Genomic DNA, 20464 nt, shown 5'->3' with positions numbered 1-20464 from the left:
ATCCTTAAGGCCTTTGATGGCCGTGGGTTCCGTCCGTTTGGTATTCTACAAGAATTGCCTATAGGGGTTGAAGGTAAAACCGTTAGTCTGGATGTGGAAGTGGTTGATGCCCCTCTAGACTACAACCTTCTTTTGGGTCGAAGTTGGTCATATGCTATGACAGCGGTCGTTTCATCGGTCTTCAGAGTAATTAAGTTTCCACATAACGGTAAGATCGTGACTATTGATCAGCTGACATACTTTTCATCCGACCCAGCCTCTTCAGAGAGTATCCAGCATGTCGGTAAGACGACAATCCCTTATAGGGACGTTGGTGTAGGTTTAGTTAAGGATTCCGGTTTACTGGGAACTTTTCCTCTCCCTCCACTCAGCGCAGATCCTTCGTTTGCAACAATTCATATGATTACATCAGAAAACATTATTTATGATGATCCTTGGTTGTCCCATCTGACTCTGAGATAGACTCACTCGGTGATGCTATGCCTTTGAGTCCATATGAAATTGCTTATGAAGCTCTCATGTCTTTTACCGACTTTCATTCAACCGAAGTCGACCAAATGAATGTGGTCAGTGAAGAGTCACTTTTCACCTCACCCTTAGAACGGATAACGTTTCCCGAAGTCGTGTCATCTGACGAACAACTTCGCGAAATCCTAAGTGTAGACGATCTACCATGGGAGGATCTCCATCACAGATCTTCGTTTTTACCTAAGGATGATGCATTTGAAAATGATTTTTCATCTATCTTTACCGCTGAATATGTCAAAGACGCTCAGGATCCAACGAAACATTCTGATTCAGAGTTGAATTTAGGGAATATTTCTCGTACTATTCCCATTGATATTTCAGTGAAGCCCGGAATCGAGGAAAACATTCATATAGGTGCCGCATGTACTGAAGAAGAAATCCAAACTTACAAGGCCCTATTCCAAGAATTCCGCGACGTGTTTGCCTGGTCTTACGAGGAAATGCCGGGAATTGATCCTGCCATTGTTGTTCATGAAATAAAGACCTACCCGGATGCTAAACCCGTCCGGCAACGGTTGCGTCAAATTCACCCTCGAAAAGCGGCTGCGATTAAAGCAGAAGTCGAAAAGCTGTTGAAAGCAGGTTTCATTTATCCGATCCCGTTAACGGATTGGGTATCGAATATTGTTCCGGTCAATAAGAAACAAGGAACAATAAGAATCTGTATCGACTATAGGGATATAAATCGAGCTTGTCCAAAAGACAACTATCCTACGCCTTATATCGATCAAATTATTGATGATTGTGCCGGAAGTGAAATGTTTTCCTTCATGGATGGTTTTTCGGGCTATAATCAAATCAATATTCTACCTGCCGACCAACCAAAAACGGCATTCATTTGTCCATGGGGGACATTTGCTTATTGCAAATTACCTTTTGGGCTTAAGAATGCCGGGGCCACTTTTCAACGGGCGATGTCTTATGCATTTCATGACATCAAGCACATTGTGCAACCCTATCTCGATGATTTGCCTGCTCATTCTTTACATCGAGCTGATCACCTTGTCCACCTACGAGCAATCTTTATGAGGTGTAGGCATTATCGAATTCGGTTGAATCCCCACAAGTGTGTTTTCTGTATAGAAACAGGTCGATTGCTGGGATTTGTTGTTTCAAAAGCCGGCATTCGCGTCGATCCCTCGAAAGTCGAGGCTATCATCAAATTGCCTCCTCCTTCGAGTTTGCGCCAACTCCAAAGTTTGCAAGGGAAAGCGAACTTTTTACGCCGATTCATCCCAAACTACGCCGAGGTCACTAAAGGTTTTACACGGTTGTTGAAACAGAACGCACAATTCTTTTGGGACGAGATTGCCCAACAATCTTTTGATGCACTTAAACACGCGTTGACCCATGCACCGTTATTGCATCCTCCCAACTACAACCAGGACTACTTCTTATACCTCGCAGCTTCGCATTCCACCATTGGAATGGTGTTAGTTCAAGAAGATGAATTCGGAGCGGAGCATGTGATATATTATCTTAGTAGGACCTTGAATCCCACTGAGCTAAAATATTCGCATGTGGAGAAATTGGCCCTGGCAGCCGTTCAAGCTGTCCAGCGTTTTCGTCACTACATTCTTCTCCGCAAAACTACAGTTATTTCGGATTGCAACCCTATGATTTATATTTTGACAAAACAACTGCTAGGGGGCAAGTACTCTAAATGGATTGTCATCCTGCAAGAGTTCGACTTGGAGTTCGAGAAGTCCAAGTCTAAGAAATCCTTAGTTTTTGCGGAATTGATGTGTGATTTCCCGAGTGCTGACACAGAGACTGTGGCAGAGGAGTCCATTGCGGACGAATCTTTGTTTCTTATCAGTACTGTAGATCCGTGGTACGGGGATATAATCATCTATCTCCAAACCCAAACCTTTCGGCCTGAAGCTTCCAAAGCGGAACGTCGAAAAATTCGGTTTCAATCCCAGCCATACAAAATTATTGGAGATACACTTTATCGCCGGGGGGCAGACTTAGTTTTTCGACGTTGTTTAACTCACGAAGAGGCTGAGAGGGTTTTGAATGATTGTCACTCTGGAGCATGTGGCGGTCATATGTCTGGGTATGCCACAGCTCAGAAGGTGTTGCGCGCTGGCTATTTCTGGCCGTCTATGTTTAAAGATTGTATCATTGCAGTCAGGAAGTGCCACAACTGTCAAGTGTTTGATCGCAAGATGCGCGCTCCACCTGCTCCTCTCCACCCTATAATTGCCGTTGGTCCATTCGCCAAATGGGGTATCGACTTTATTACTTGTAACCCTCACTCGGCCGGGGGGCATGCGTATATCATCCTTGCGGTTGATTATTTTACTAAGTGGGCCGAGGCGATGCCTACATTCGACGCAAGCGGCAAAACAGCTGCAGTTTTCGTATTCAATCATATCATAACTAGGTTTGGTGTCCCACAAGCAATCATTACTGACCATGGGAGCCATTTTCGAAACGTCATGATGACTGAGCTTACAAGCCAGCTTGGTTTGCGCCACGATAGCTCTACTCCTTATTATCCGCAAGCCAACGGTTTGGTTGAGTCTATCAACAAAGTTCTAGTTATCATGATCCGACGAACCATTGGTGTTCATCGGTCGAATTGGCACAACATGTTATTTTCAGCGCTATGGGCATACCGAACCTCAGTGAAAAATTCAACAGGGTTCACTCCTTTCCAGCTAGTTTATGGCTTGGAAGCTGTGTTACCCATTGAATGCGAAATCCCATCACTTCAAATGGCTGTCGAATTACTTCCAGCTACTTCCGAAGAGGAGAAACGTTTATTGTACTTGGCTAAATTAGATGAGACTCGACGTGACGCTACATTGGCAATCGAGACTCACGCGAAACGAATGAAAGCTCAGTATGATAAAAATGTAACCCCTCGAAGTTTTTCGGAAGGAGACCTAGTACTATTATATGATCAAGCTAACGATAAGCTAGGTGCTGGAAAATTCGTTCCCATGTGGCATGGGCCCTACATTGTAAAGCGAAAGCTAGCAAAAGGGGCTTATGAGTTAGTTGACTTTGATGGGGACTCTTTGGGTAAACCCAGAAATGGACTTTACCTAAAGAGGTATTATGCTTAAATGATGGGTATGGAGAAATTTTTAGATAGGTTAGATTTTCTTTCTAGCTAGCAAGTGTGTTAGTTTAGTCAGTGTGCTTAGCTTAGAGAGTGTGGTTTTTCGTCGTTATTCTGGCTTATCTTGGTTTTACTCTTGATATTGCAGATGTCGACGCCTCTCCAAACATACATTGGATTTGCTGATGGTGCTTGTCGTAGTACACGGAATATCTCTTCCGCAGCTTGGGTTATCTATTCGCCCTCTGACGAGTTAGTTTCTATGCATGGGGTAAGCCTCGGTCAAACAACGAACAACATTGCAGAATACAGTGCAGTGATTGAATTATTATCCGAATCTATTTCATTTGGAATTCGACGTTTGATAGTGAGGTTAGATTCTGAACTTGTTGTATTACAGCTTAATAGAGTTTATGCCATTAGGAATCCTGTGTTATTAAGGTTGTTTTTGAGAGTGCGTCTCTTGGAACGTGAATTTGATTACATTGAATATCAACATATTCCAAGGTCTTTGAATACATTAGCAGATGCAATTGCTTCTCGAATGTTGGACAGACATTTACGATAATCATGCAAGTAAATTTAAAAACATTTCATCACATATGTTAAACAAGATAAGCCGGTAATAGTGATATATATATAGATAGAAGTGTGTCAAAAAATATATACATCGTCTTCGATCATAGGTTGAAAACACCTTATGATCGGCAAAATGATAGTACAAAAAGTCAAAATGTCACATGTGACTACAAAAGTGACTAGTCAATCACTGGTGGTGCTCTCTGTATGACACCACTGCGCGGGCTACCTTACGCAAAAATCTCCTAAACGGTCCAGGGACCGCGACTACGAAGCGCTGAAGCCTGGTAGGAATGTCGTCCATAGTAGTCTCAGGTATATCTGCCGTGAGACGCTCTAGATCATGCTCCAACTCAGCTAGTACTTCTGCAGCCGCGTCCTGTGGGGCCGGTACCGGTGCAGCTGGATGTAGTCTATCAAAAGGCCGGAGGTTGGCTGGACGCTGTGGACCAACATCTGCATTTTGAAAATTTTACTGTTAGTTTTGAGACGATATATATGAAAAATAAAAAATACATAATTAGAGAACTTGTGAAAATAAAAGTACCTCTGTCATCCCATTGTTCTCCCGGTGGAAGAACCATGTCCGGATCACCTCTAAAATCCACTCCGGCATACGGAAAGTCCTGTATCGAAAAAACTTGGTCCTCTAACCAGTGAAAGTAACTATCTGAGAATCGAACCACTGTCGCACCCTCGTCAGGATGCCGGGCCATCACCGCAACCCATCGTATCAGCTTTGGCTCCCGAGGACCCAAGATATCAACAGTGAGTTGCTGAGGGATCAACATTGGAACTCTCTCCAAGGCAAAGCTCACGACTAGAGGCCCATATCCAAAAGTCTTTAGTCGTCCGTTCTTTGCCTTGGTCAGTTGGCTCTTCATATGAGCCGACACAGCTTCACACCAGTTGAAAATGGTGCCTTGGTAACAGTCAATTGCCATCCGCATTTGGGATCCGGAAGCAATGTGTAAAGCGGCCGCGCCGCAAATTCTGGTAACCGTGAACGCTATGACTTTGAGTTCAGGCAGAGTGATGTGTTTTATCTCTATGCCTTTTGAATGGTGAGCCCCAGGTGTGCACCACTCGTCACGGAGACTATCAAGGGTTTGGCCACCCAGCCTAGTCCCCGCAAGACTGAGTTGCTCGCCTCTGTTCGGCAAGCCGGTGAGAAAGTATACATCCGAGGGCTCTATCTCAAGCTAGTGCCCTCCTATGTAAAAGCATTGTTCTTGAACGTTCCATCGCTCAACCAGCCATTCCAAGAATCTTACCTGGCCCCTCATTCCCGGTATGGTCCAATATTTGTATAATCCGCATGCTCTTAGGGCATCCAGGGAAGGTTGATGATTTATTGCAGCTTCATCATCCTCTACATGCTCTCTTTCTATCCAATCTAACATGGTTAATACCCTGTGTTGGAAATAATACTGAGAGGGGGGGGGGGGTGAATCAGTATTATCAGATCAATCAAACTTTTCAATTTCATACTCAGAAACATATACGCTACTTCAATTAAGTGAACCCGCGTGTACACGCTACTGTGTCTAATGAAACTCGCGTATATCCAGAGATCTTATAATTCAGTTAGCTTAATCTTCAGTAAATGCATCAGATCATTATTAAGCATATTAACAGTAAACAGGTGCAGAATAACAGAACAGAACATCACACAAGAGCCACACACATGAACACAAAGATATAAGGTGGAAACCCAATGTGGGTGAAAACCACCTGCTGCAAGTCATCTCAATCTTCTTCTTAATAAGAAAATCCTTTTACAATATTTGTACTGGTGCAGTCTTATACCAATACGGGAGCTACAACCCCCTTAGCTCTTGTACTAGCCGATCCATTTACTAGTACGCAGGCTGCTACCTGCTACAATGCTCCAAAGATCTCCTTTAGCTTTTGTACTAGCTTAGATACTAGTACGTAGGTGCTTGCCTACAATCTTCTCACCTCCAGGTACCACGTTTCATCAATTTTCAGACTGGATACACTGAAGCACAACACATAATCTGTAAGGCCACTTTTCATCCAATTTTCATACTGGACCCATAACTATCATTGAAGCTCACAACAATCATCAAACTCTGAATGACTGAAACCCTGTTAACAACAGTCACCAGAACACAGAGCAGACACAGAACTCTGTAATAACCATCAGATCCATCTGCAACTTCAAATATCAAGCTTTACAATGTATACGCTACTTCGATGAATCAAACCCGGGTGTATACGCGCTTTTGCCAAAGACAACCCACGTACAGATCTAAAAATAATTTCTCATAACTTGCAGCTGTACCAGACATCAGTCATACTCATAACATTTATAGAACAATACATGCGTCAGTATGTAGATCTAGAATAAGCATCATAAAGATAGTTCATTTCAAACCATTTGATCCCGATCTCTCCTTAGATCTAGTTCTCCATCAACCGGTGAGATCTCTCCTTAGCTCAGATCAAGCAATGCATCATCAACCCATAACCCTGCATACTGGATCTAATGCTTCATCAGATATTCAAGACATTTCAGATGCACTTGCCTAATGATTTCCTTCCCTTTATATAGCCTTAGGCCTTGTTCAATACCAAGAGCCAAAACCATAGAAATACAATACCATCAACTTCAAAACTAGGGATTGACACGCCCGTCGAGACACAATGGTCCGAAACCATAGGCACAACTTCCAAGGACTAACCGCCATGGACCAAAGGTACTTTTCCACATACACGCGCTTTTTCTGAAGCCAACCTGCGTGTACACGCGACTTGGGCTTAACAAACCTGCGTGTATGAACTTTCTCTTCTTCTTATAGTCTGATCATCAATTCCTTGTTGCTGACCTTCTGTACTATGATTTTTCATCAGTGAGGTTTGCCATCAAGGACAACACTTATCTCATAATGCCAACAATCTCCCCCTTTGGACTTGATGGACAAAGCTAACTTGTCACACTTAGAACTATCATCTGATTCCTTTGAGCTGTCCTCCATCAGTCACATCTGATATCTCTTCTGAAGATTCATCATCTGATTCCTTTGAGCTGTCCTCCATCAGTCACATCTGATATCTCTTCTGAAGATTCACCCAGTTATACATAAGTGAGATATTCTTCTATGAGAGGGTTGCCATCAAGTACAACACATGCATCATAATGCCAACAATCTCCCCCTTTGGACTTGATGGCAACAACACCAAATCACTCTCCCCCTTTGACATCAAGGGCAAAGAGTGGGCCAAGATATTCTCTTCCTTTGCTGAATCATTCCACTGTCCATACTCTCCCTGAGTACCTGCTGAAATCTCTGAATAGTCTCCCCCTTTGTATATGCCAAGGTGTACCAATCTGTCCATGCTCCCTCTGAGTACATGCTGAATCTATGTTCTTGCTGAAGTGTGCTGATCATGCTCTCCCTGACTGTAAGCAAGGTCTACAAAAGATGTTCTTCAAGAATAACATGACTCTATACATCATAAAAGACCTTCCTATCACTTAGGACTCATACATATATCCATCTCTCAACTAAGTGAGGATAAACAAGAAAATGACTCATCCACCCAACCAAGTGGGGATACATCAAAAATTTACATCTGACAACCAAACACATTGCATCAATCATCCCAGGCATAGTGGGGAAACCAAAATAGGCCGTTACATGACCTTGACACCATGAAAGAGATACCACAAAAGAGATATATGACATAGAGACGTAAGAACTAGACCAAGACTTATGAAAGTCACCAGCAGCATCTGATAATCACCATTCAGATCAACAACCAAGAGATCCTTCTGTTCTCCTTTCGCCTTTGTTCCATCTGAAACCAACAACAAAAGTGAACCAGAACCAAAAACTTTAAGATAATGCCAACAATGCATCATTGGAAGATTATCTGCTCCCCCTGAACCTGTGCCAGATGATCTCTGTCAGACCCATATCAGACTTTCTGCAACCAACATCTGTCCCTGCTGATTTTCTTCAAAACTCCATATACGCATCTGTATACACATAAACAAGCGTATATACGTGGATATCCCTTACGCAACACGCGTATACCATATACGCGACTATCCTCTTGTAAAACCGCGTATGCACGCGAATATCCTTTAAACAGCACGCGTACACAAATTTCCATATCAACAACCTGTAAATGTCCTGCAGCAAGGTATGTCTGAACATAGATGTCAACTCCTCCTTTTAAACATCATCATGAAATCATTCACATTACATGTGAAACCACCATAGCCATTACATCAACGTCAAGATCTACAAGCTCCAAGTATCATTTCTTGGGAACATCTGCATCAATCATCATATGTAAGTATCAACCAATCATCATATAGATAAGAACTCATCACCATGTCTCCAATAAAGCAACTTTGAGTAGTCATCCATGTATCAGCATTATGTATCTTTAGCTCAAGCTCATTTGATAAAACTTCTTGATATCATCAACAGCAACAATCCTTATCCACAAGAGTGCCTGCATCATAACTGTATGATTTTTATGCATATGACAACAGCAGTATATGAGTGACCCATCATCAAGTGAGGAAGATGTATATTCAAGCTTTGTACTTCTCCTTGTCCTTATGAAGATCACCATGTAAGCACCATATATGCACCATCAAAGAATCAACCATAAATCTGATCTGATCATCAACTATGTAACCCCAAGAATCATATGAGATTTTATCATAGACAACTCACAACCACATCATAGCAAGATATATCATTTAGCCATATAAGAATCATCACCAAGGATTATTAACCATAATGCCAACATTGAATTGCTAAAGGCATATGCTCCCCCTCAACCTGTGCCATCTGTTAGATCTGATCATGCATATATCAGCAATAAGCATCAAGACATCATCATCATCAAGTTAGGATCAAAACACTTCTAGACATCTTACAGGTATCAAAACATTTTTACACATCCTCAACAGACTGTAACAATTAACCAATAGAGCAAATAATGGACTGAATCATGTCAGATCCCTTTTCTGATCCTGTTCCCACTGCTTTTCCTCAGACTGACATATACACGACTTTGCAGTGTCTAACTCGCGTATATACGCGACTTCCCTTTAAGGAACTTGCGTATGAGATTCAGAACGCTGAAGTTTTACACTTTCAGCTCCCCCTGAGTCTGATATGTCTGTGCTGTGCTGTGTCTCAGTACATTGTGCTGATTGTACTTCCTTCTTCCTCCATATCTTCAAGTGTGATGAGGTTTTCTCCTTTTGGTGTGATGTCCATCCTTTGTTCCTGCATTCCTTTGCTATATGTCCAAGCTTGTTACATGCATAACATCTTACATGTTTCATATTCCTCCTGTAGAAATCAGCAGCTTTGTGACCAAACATATTGCAAGCAAAGCAATATCCATTAAAGTACCTTGAGTGTGATGATCTTTCTGCATGATGTTCTTGAACCCTTCTTCTTCTACATCTAGCTGCAACATGTCCAAGATTATGACATACATAACATTCAACATTATTCATAGGAGGAGTAAAAGATTTTCTTTGAAGACTTTCTTTCCTTGGTTGATGATGAGATTGACCTTTCATCTCCTTGTTGATCATTTTGGATTTCTCTTTAGAGTTCCTTGCCTCACCTTGTGAACTAGATTCACCTTCAACAGATTCATGGAAACCAAGACCAGTCTTTATAGCAGGGGACCTTTGACTACTAAGAATATCATCCAAGACTTTAGAACTATCTTGAAATCGTAAAAACTTATCCTTTTCTTCTATTTTACCTTTCAAGATATTTACCTCAACTTGAAGTTGTTCCTCCTTTTCTAAACATTGCTTCTTCATGTCTTCTCCATCTTTCCTTCCTTCTTCCAACTGATGCCTTAGTTTGAGAATCTCCTTTTCTTGTTCTTCATTCAGATCCTGCTGTATTTGACGAACTCGGAAGGCACATTCTAGTTGAGATTTTAAGCTGGTGACTTCGTTTTCTTGTTTTGCAATAGCTTGGAGTAGATCTGTATTCTGCTTCTTTGATTCTTCAAGATCTCCTTTTAGTGAGGGGATTGCAGCTTCAAGATTTTCATAGTAGCTGGATCTATCTTTGAGTTTCTTGATGGTTGTGCTTCTTTCGTTGACTTCTTTTCTTAATGATGTCACTTCATGCTGCAATTTTTGACATTGGTCTTCCTTGTCCTTGAGTAGCTTTCTTACCTTGTTTCCTTCTTCTATTTGGGCCTTTAGTTTGGTAACTTCTTCTTTGAAAGCACATTCCCTTTTGTTCAATAGATCTTGTTGATCTTTAACTTTGTCTGCAAGCCTTCTAAACACTGCCTCTATTTGACACTTTTCTTGCTCACCCATAAAAGCATGTTCAGTAGTTTCACTATCACTTCCATCACTAGCAGGAACATCAGAGCATAACACATTCATACCTGATAATGATTCTGAATCTGATTCTGAATCTGAAGAGCTTCTTATACCTAATCCCCAATCGACTCTCCCACTGTCATACTCCTTCTGAGATGTCTTCTTCTTCTTATGAGCTTTCTTCTTAAGCTTCTTTCCCATTGTTCCACGGATCTCCTTCAAGCGATCAAGCTTCTACCATAGGACCTGCTCTGATACCAACTGTTGGAAATAATACTGAGAGGGGGGGGTGAATCAGTATTATCAGATCAATCAAACTTTTCAATTTCATACTCAGAAACATATACGCTACTTCAATTAAGTGAACCCGCGTGTACACGCTACTGTGTCTAATGAAACTCGCGTATATCCAGAGATCTTATAATTCAGTTAGCTTAATCTTCAGTAAATGCATCAGATCATTATTAAGCATATTAACAGTAAACAGGTGCAGAATAACAGAACAGAACATCACACAAGAGCCACACACATGAACACAAAGATATAAGGTGGAAACCCAATGTGGGTGAAAACCACCTGCTGCAAGTCATCTCAATCTTCTTCTTAATAAGAAAATCCTTTTACAATATTTGTACTGGTGCAGTCTTATACCAGTACGGGAGCTACAACCCCCTTAGCTCTTGTACTAGCCGATCCATTTACTAGTACGCAGGCTGCTACCTGCTACAATGCTCCAAAGATCTCCTTTAGCTTTTGTACTAGCTTAGATACTAGTACGTAGGTGCTTGCCTACAATCTTCTCACCTCCAGGTACCACGTTTCATCAATTTTCAGACTGGATACACTGAAGCACAACACATAATCTGTAAGGCCACTTTTCATCCAATTTTCATACTGGACCCATAACTATCATTGAAGCTCACAACAATCATCAAACTCTGAATCACTGAAACCCTGTTAACAACAGTCACCAGAACACAGAGCAGACACAGAACTCTGTAATAACCATCAGATCCATCTGCAACTTCAAATATCAAGCTTTACAATGTATACGCTACTTCGATGAATCAAACCCGCGTGTATACGCGCTTTTGCCAAAGACAACCCGCGTACAGATCTAAAAATAATTTCTCATAACTTGCAACTGTACCAAACATCAGTCATACTCATAACATTTATAGAACAATACATGCGTCAGTATGTAGATCTAGAATAAGCATCATAAAGATAGTTCATTTCAAACCATTTGATCCCGATCTCTCCTTAGATCTAGTTCTCCATCAACCGGTGAGATCTCTCCTTAGCTCAAATCAAGCAATGCATCATCAACCCATAACCCTGCATACTGGATCTAATGCTTCATCAGATATTCAAGACATTTCAGATGCACTTGCCTAATGATTTCCTTCCCTTTATATAGCCTTAGGCCTTGTTCAATACCAAGAGCCAAAACCATAGAAATACAATACCATCAACTTCAAAACTAGGGATCGACACGCCCGTTGAGACACAATGGTCCGAAACCATAGGCACAACTTCCAAGGACTAACTGCCATGGACCAAAGGTACTTTTCCACATACACGCGCTTTTTCTGAAGCCAACCTGCGTGTACACGCGACTTGGGCTTAACAAACCTGCGTGTATGAACTTTCTCTTCTTCTTATAGTCTGATCATCAATTCCTTGTTGCTGACCTTCTGTACTATGATTTGTCATCAGTGAGGTTTGCCATCAAGGACAACACTTATCTCATAATGCCAACACCCTGCACATCAGAAATAGTCATTAGAAATTGATTTGGGAATTTTTAGATAGTTTTTTGAGGGGGTTGGGGTTTTGAAATGCGCGTTTCATGGAAGACGCACCCCGACTTTATAGCAGAGGGCACCCGCGTCCTCCGAGAGGCGCATTCCAAAACCAAAACCCCCCCAAAAAATGAAACTAAGACCTAAAAATTAATTCTAAACGGATAGAAATGCAGAGTAGGAGGTGTAAAATACCTGGATTAGACGGCGTTCGATTCCGACGGTCGGATTTTCCGCAGCGACCACGGGAAGTTTCTTGTCAAAAGCTCATTTTTCAACCTCAACAGTCAAACGGTAAAAATGACATGGTAAAAAGTCTTTTTATAGGTTTTTTGGATGAATTAGTTCATTTTTTACCATGAAAAGATGTTTTTCGATGTATTTTTGCCTATTTTAAACAGGTATGAGTAATGTGTTGCTTTTGTGCAGGACAAAGGGATTTCGAGGGAAATTGTCATTTTTTCACAAACAAAATATCAGAGTCATCTTTTAAGCCCTTTTCTGACTCCTAAAACATGAAAAGATTGTCGAGCGTTTCTTTTACACTCGTTAAAACAGAATTAAAAGACGGTCCCCTTTTAGCTCTTTTCTGACCGCAAAATCAGGAAAAGATTGCCGGGTTTTTGTCGTTTCAAACTCGATAAGGAAATAAAACGACGTGTCCTTGATCGCTTTTTACTTTTCAGGTCAACGACACTATTATGAAAGTACTCCTTGGTCGCAAGATCAAGCGGTTCCCCCAGGTATTATTTTATACTTTTTCGGGCTTGAGGGACACAAATGTACGAAAAAGTTCAACGTGGAGTCTCCTTTAGTTTTTTCAGACTCTCTAAAATTGAAAAACGTCGAGTTTCTCCTATACTGGGCTCGTTAAACTTTTACAGTAGAGGACCTGTTCAATTACAAACAGGAACGAACCACTCCTTCCTAGGGTTCGAATTTAAACTAGGTTGGACTCGTCCGAAGGATGAGCTTATAATCAAGCATATGTTATCCTCCTCAAGCTTGTTAAAAATAAAGAGGTACTTGCCAGAAATGGTGGGGGAAAAGAGAGAAGAATGAACCTATTTGTCACCTTTTGTCTCAAAAGAAACTTTATTACCACTCTTGAACACGACACTTTTTCATTCACCTGGGTTGGGAAATCCTTACCTCACAGTTGATCAAACCACTTTGAAAGTCTTCAGCCGGGTTCCGGGGATTAACTTTGAGTTATTCATCACCAAGCCATCTGTCGTGTCGTTATGTGTTCAAGAGGTCTGCAAGCAAAACTTTCATCTGCAAAATACTTGTCATCCATTTGACCATCCCTGAGTCAGTACTTACAGCAACATTTCTTCAACTTGAACAATGATTTCGTGTTGCGGGCTTGCCTGCAACGGGTCGCTTTCTATCGACATTGACACATTATCTAGAAAGATGACTTAGGAATCGACAGTACCTTGAAGTCTGCATGCATCAATGGCAGGTTTCTCGCCTTTGACGTCAGTTTACATCATTGACTTTCGATCAAAGGATTCCGTGAAGTGTTCGACATCAAAACATTTATTCACATTTCACGGGTTGTGCTTGGTACTTTGAGAACCATTGACATTACTGGTGGTCTCTCTCACGCTTGTTAACACTTTACATCATCGACTGGTAATCAAGTGGTTTCTAACATGTTCGACATCAAATCATTTAATCACATGGCTAGAATCGTACCAATTCGGGAAGTAGAAGTGAAGACCCTGGATCTAGTTTCTACCATCCAGGCTGCGAGGAGTTTTGTATTCATTATCTATGTAGACTAATCATAAATAGATGGCTGCGTCCATGCTGTGTCTACAAAAGTCTATAAAAATGATGTACTGCAAGATCATTCCTGTATCAGAGTAGTTAGTCCTTTAGTTAAAGTTTTGAATCTGAGTATGGGAATGCCTACCTCAGTGATGATATAATCTTATACATGTATTTTGTGTTGAAAATTGCAGGTTCCAACCAGGTCATCCATAAGACAATCCTTGAAATGATAAAGCGCTTCACCCTTCCTAGAATTACAAAACCCTAATCTATTCCACGCTTCGCACTTTAGGGGGAAATCTGTTACACTAAAAAATGTCACCATGACTACTTACAGTTAGTATGGCTCAAATCAACAGTCATGCTACCCTCTTAGGCAAGTCTTATGCCTCTGCTATCCATCTCAAACTCAAAGAAGAGAGAAAGTCTTGTAAAAAATGTGTTTATCTCTGGGGTCGCAGGTTCTCTCTAGCCTTACCTGCGGGGACGCTCACAATGTTCACAAAAGCTGCGTCCTTGGGCGCTCTGTATGTTAAGGGACAGGTGCGTCCTTCTGTAAAAGGCAAAATGCGCAAGTTTCATCTTAAAAAAGTTACTTGTGGTTACTTCTAGAACTTTCTAGAGGTCGGTTTGATGAAATGGATGCGCCTCCAGTTGGTTCATGTATCCCTATTAAGGAGGAACTTATCCCATCAATAAGGGAGCTATCCCACCCAAAGAGGGGGATTATCCCATTGATGGTGGACCTGAATAACCTCTTTACAGCACTATAAATAAAGACATTGAGCCAGAGGGAGGGGAGGTTGGAGCTATACATTTTCTTTGGGTAAATGCTGCAGGAATTAGGACTCCCATTTAGAACCTTGTGAGGAGAGATTGTCTTTGCTTGATTCTACTTGGAAGTGGGTGAGCTTTGTCAAAGTAGAGGAAAACCCTTGATGGACCCTGGGAGGAACTTGCACAACACCAAGGCCAGGTTGTAAGAGTTTCTTTGTTTCGTTATTAATACAAACTGGTTTATTTTTCTCAATAGCTTGTGTTAATGAGTTATTTCATGTGTTCCTTGGTCTGCATGTTGAATATATGTTTTATTATATGAAATGCAAGTGCTTGGTAATTGTTTGATTGTTTGTGGTTGCAGGAATTGATGTGAAGGAGGAGCTCATCCGGATCGGCAAGGACGGACTACAACAACAGCGTTTTGGAATAAGGTAAGCCTAAACACTTGTAGTTTTCATGTTTTAAAAAAGGTATATTTAGAGAAAGATCACTCCATTTTGTCTTGTTTGTCGCTAGAGAGTTTAGACTCCTAGGGAGGTCAGTTGTGTCCGCACAAACAACTTTTTCCGCCACGACAAATATACTCTAGAGTGAAATGACCTAAGACAAACTATGGATCATAGTCTTGGATTTATGTATACAACTTCCTTATCCACATATCATATTCAAATGCATATATTGTTGCTTCTCGATATTTATATATATTTAAAAAACATATTAAATTATTAATTAAAATAATAATTAATTTCAAAACTAAATTTTTTTAGAACATATCATAATAAAGATTATAAGAACTTCAATCATAATTATTATTAAAGAAATTAATTTTCTTTATATATTATAAATTCTCTTTCTTAATTAAATAAATAATATTCAAATTTAAACTTCTATGATCCATAATCTGTATGATAGACATAAATAATATTGATTTTTCAACCACCTTGATCGCATTAAGAAAAAATCCATTCACATTTGCTTAGGGAAGGTTTTGGTTCAATGTGATTAAAGGTTATTGATTTTCCATTTAAAATCAATGGCATTTATCATATTAAATCAAACCTTTTCACATTCATTAAAACTAATAGCCTTGATCATTAAACCCCTTGGCATTTACCCAGAGATAGTTTTGATCCCATGTGATCAACGTGAACTGGTTTTAATATAAAATCAATAGCCTTGATCACATCAGATCAAAGCGATCAAAGCCATCACATCGGATCAAAACGAATTCTTAGAAAATGTGAGGAGATCTGATTTAATGTAATCAAAAAAGTTTGCTTTGCTTTAATAAAAATCAACGATTTTGATTATATTGAACCAAAATCATCTATAAATAAATATAAAAAATTTGATAAGATATTTAAAAATTATTTTTAATCAGTAATATAACTTAAACCTAAATTTATGATTCTTAAAAATCTCCACCAAATTTTAAATAAAATTGTGTAAATAAAATACACCCAAAAAACACACGGTTTTGGATTTTAACACATCCTTTTGGATTTCGTGGACCCCTCACCAAGAGTTTTATGTCTCTAGAAGGAATAATTTTTTATAGGTTGGCACTGACTTTGAGTTTTAACAATTCAAAAATATTCGCACCGGCAATGTCACTCTAAGGCCTGGTTTTCTGCATTTATGGGTAGGACTGTTAATTGTTATATATCTTGGAAGTTAGTAAGAATATAAATTGGATGATATTGTTAGAGTATATTTTGAAATTAAAGAAAAAAATATTATAATTTTATATTCGATAAAAATTGATATAATTAATGAATTTATTAAAATTAATTAATAGTTAATAATTTCAATTTAATGGTCATAAATTAACAATAACATAAATAATTTAATCTTTCATATATATTTAAAGTGAAAAGAAATTTCATTTTGTAAATTGATTCACTTATCAAATTAGTTAACGATTTGAAATATATAATTGGGTTAGTTGAGTGGAGAGGCTCATTCTATAGTCTCATAATGCACTATGGGATGTGTAAGTCTATTTGTCTATCACTTCCTCGAGTCGACACGATCTTGTAATAATGTAGGCTATAATTAAAAAAAATGAGTATGTTGTAAAAATGAATATGAATATTTTAATGTTTTATATAAAAAAATATTCAATGTGGGTTATCAATAAAATATTTTAATACCAATGAATATTGACATATAATTAAAAATATATTAATAATAAAATATTTCAATGTATATGTTATTTAAAATATTTCAATGTCAATTATGTATATATTATATATCATTTAAAAAATATATATGTATATATCATGAAAAAATTCTTTAATATGTATTGAAAGTAAAAACAAATTTCACATTGATTTGGTAAATTGATCGATGTATGAAATTAGTCAACGATGTGAAATATATAATTGGGTTAGTTGAGTGGAGAGGCTCATTCTATAGTCCCATAGTGCACTATGGGACGTGTAACTCTGTTTGTCCATCAATTCCTCGAATTGGCAGGTAACTGTAATAATGTAGGCTATAATTAAAAAAATTTAATATGTTGTAAAATTGAATGTGAACATTTTAATATTGTATATCAAAAATATTCAATGTGGGTTATCAATAAAATATTTTAATACTAATTAATATTGAGATATAATTAAAAATATATTAATAATAAAACCTATTTCAATATATATGTTATTTAAAATATTTCAAAATCAATTATGTATATACTATATATCATTTAAAAATATATATATATATCATTAAAAAAAATTATTTTATATATACAATATATAGCTTTCAAAAATATAATTTAAACAATAAAAATTTATACATTATATTTTACACTATAAATAAATTTACACTCAAAAATTTCATTTTTCCCTTCATATTACATCCATATTTTATATACATACTAATATAATATTTATCCCCTAAAATTTAAGTATTTATCCCCTAAAATTTAAGTAGAAATAGAGATCATGTAGCGCCGAAAAGTAAGAGTTCTTCTGTAACCATTACTACATTCTTGAGACAAATAACTATTACATTGCCTCGGTCAGGGTAAGAATTGCCAATGTGACACACTCAGTTTTGTGATTCTAATTATGTACGTTTTGATTTTTTTTTAATTATAGAATGAGAGAAATGGCTCGTGCAAATCAGACTTTGATGGACAATTTGCCAAAAAAGAATTAGAACCATTTTTATTAATTTTAAAATGAGAAAACAATTAACTTGTCCAATCATAATTACATACACTTAATCATTAAGTTATTCAATCATAATTACATAAAGTTTCACCAAGTAAAATTTGTTTGATTCTCATAGGTACTAGAATCAAATCCATCCCACGATGTTCGTTGTATTAAAATAATGTCAATGGATTGTGATTTTCCCACGTTTATGATGCCTTATTGCTTAGATCAGCGATAACTTATAAGGTAGTGTTGTTGTATAATGCCTCCTGTAAAACCAAACGTGAAAAGCAAAGCATTGCATCTGTGTGCAAACTTCAAACATACGTTTTCAAAAAATAAGCTTTCCACACCATAAACAATGTCCAGAACGCTAGAACACGACCTTTCTATCACTGGTATTTAAAAGCCCCATATCTCCTTTACATTTTAAGATTCAGTGACCCACTTGTCTCAATTCATCTGAACTGTTGAGTTGCTCTTCCGAGAGTTGCCGCCTGCACTACTTGGCCTGAAGCACCAGATGGCATCACGACAAATGAAGGAAACGAACAAAACAGTTTGCGTGACGGGAGCAGGGGGATTCATTGCCTCGTGGCTTGTCAAGATGCTGCTCAAGAGAGGCTACACTGTGAAAGGAGCAATTCGCACCAACCCAGATGGTATATCTAATAATAATGATCAGTTTAATCATTTGTTTATTACTTGATAGGGTTAGGGTTTCTGACGAGATTTCACATGTATAGATGATGGGCGGAAGTATGAGCATCTGAGAGCGTTGGAAGGAGCAAACGAGAGGCTTGATCTCGTGAAAGCTGATATTCTCGATTACCAGAGTTTAGTCACAGTTATCCGAGGCTGCCATGGTGTATTTCACGTGGCTACTGCTATGAACAATAACCCCGTAATTAATTCACCGCCATATAATTATTATATAACCTCTAAACCTTCTAAGTCCATATATTCAGTTGAGGCAACTGTATATTGTTAACCATTGTAGTCCACTGACTGGCTTACGACCGTACGTGATGGATGTAATTATGCAGGAAAAGGTAATAGAGCCAGCGGTGAAAGGAACGAAGAATGTGATGGAGGCTTGCGCAGAAATGGGGGTGAAACGCGTAGTCTTTACGTCTTCTATCGGTGCTGTTTACCTGGACCCTCAGAGAAACCCATTGGCCATAGTCGATGAGGATTGCTGGAGCAACTTGGACTACTGCATACAGACCAGTGTATTTATTACTTTCTCTGGATTAATACACTGCTCTCAATATATCTATAGAAATATCAAGTTGGATCGCATGGATTTGGGATAACTCTATTACTTCGTCTTGTTCATTAATTGCAGAACTGGTATTGCTATGCAAAAACCTTGGCAGAGAAATCGGCATGGGAGCTTGCCAAGAAATTGAATTTACAGTTGGTAGTGGTGAATCCTGGGGTGGTTTTAGGTCCGAAGTTGCAGTCTACAATGGACGCTGGCACTGCTCAGATTATGAAATACTTGACAGGTGGGTAATGCTTTCTATCATAGTTAATAATATATATAGTTTAGACGATTACTGATTTAATAGTAGAATTGATGGACCTATGATGATGAGATCAATGCCAGGGTCAGCGAAGACGTATGCGAACTTAACTCAGGTATATGTGGATGTGAGGGACGTTGCAGAGGCTCACATTTTAGTGTACGAAACGCCCTCGGCCAGCGGCCACAGATATGTGTGTGGAGAATGCAACATCCACCGAGGAGATCTCGTCGGCATGTTGGCCAAACTGTGCCCACGCTCTCCCCTCCCTACCGAGTAGGCACCACAGCAATCTTACATAGTATATTAAAATATGCTTATGTTCAGATTAAATATACATATCTGAAAACAAGTGTATAACGAATCAAACAAAATAAGTAGTCTAATCCTATGCACCTTCATGCATGCAGGTGTTCAGGCCAGATAAATCCAAGCAAGCAGCCATACCGCTTTTCCAATCAGAAGCTAAAGGATTTAAATCTCTCGTTTACACCTATGATCAAGACTTTGAGTGACACCGTTGAAAGCTTACACAAAGATGGCTTACTTGAACGCCATCTTTCAGGGTGGGATGACAAGGATGGCAGCCTCTCGCTGTTTTCAAGGATCTGATAAACAGAATGATACAAGTTAATCCTCTAATCCTTAATAAACATATAATGCACTCAGATGCTCACTAGGATTTGATTTAGCACTTCTGTGTCACTGTACTTATTAATTTTTCAACGCAATCTGCATTAAGTTCATGGTTAATGGAGATATCAATAAAGTAATTCAGATAGTATTTGCATCTTTGATTAATATCTATGTAATAACCTGTCATTTCTCGAAGATTTCGATAAAGCTTTTATATGTTTCATTAATCATCT

At 38.9% G+C, this 20464-nt stretch overlaps 1 protein-coding gene across 1 annotated transcript; it reads left to right on the top strand.

Annotated features, from left to right (window-relative positions):
- Positions 1-18604: 18604 nt before the first annotated feature.
- LOC149214337 (cinnamoyl-CoA reductase 1-like) lies at positions 18605-20207 on the top strand. The gene is made up of 6 exons (XM_089389367.1): positions 18605-18728; positions 18813-18970; positions 19113-19298; positions 19415-19577; positions 19679-19871; positions 20006-20207. Exons 1-6 carry the CDS (start codon positions 18605-18607, stop codon positions 20205-20207), a joined length of 1026 nt encoding a protein of 341 aa, XP_089245493.1.
- The last annotated feature ends 257 nt before the right edge of the window (positions 20208-20464 follow it).

The sequence above is a fragment of the Pinus tabuliformis genome, chromosome 1_1 (genome assembly GCF_031772625.1).
Source record: "Pinus tabuliformis cultivar Carrire ecotype Pingquan chromosome 1_1, CPIR1, whole genome shotgun sequence".
Classification (NCBI taxonomy): domain Eukaryota; kingdom Viridiplantae; phylum Streptophyta; class Pinopsida; order Pinales; family Pinaceae; genus Pinus; species Pinus tabuliformis.
This window is presented reverse-complemented; position numbering and strand designations above follow the sequence as displayed.

Excerpts from the sequence above, each read along its gene's own strand:
- LOC149214337 (XM_089389367.1), top strand. The coding sequence starts at position 18,605 with ATGAAGGAAACGAACAAAACAGTTTGCGTGACGGGAGCAGGGGGATTC. Across the intron at positions 18,729-18,812 it reads AATTCGCACCAACCCAGATG|ATGATGGGCGGAAGTATGAG; the intron begins GTATATCTAATA and ends TCACATGTATAG. Across the intron at positions 18,971-19,112 it reads CTGCTATGAACAATAACCCC|GAAAAGGTAATAGAGCCAGC; the intron begins GTAATTAATTCA and ends GTAATTATGCAG.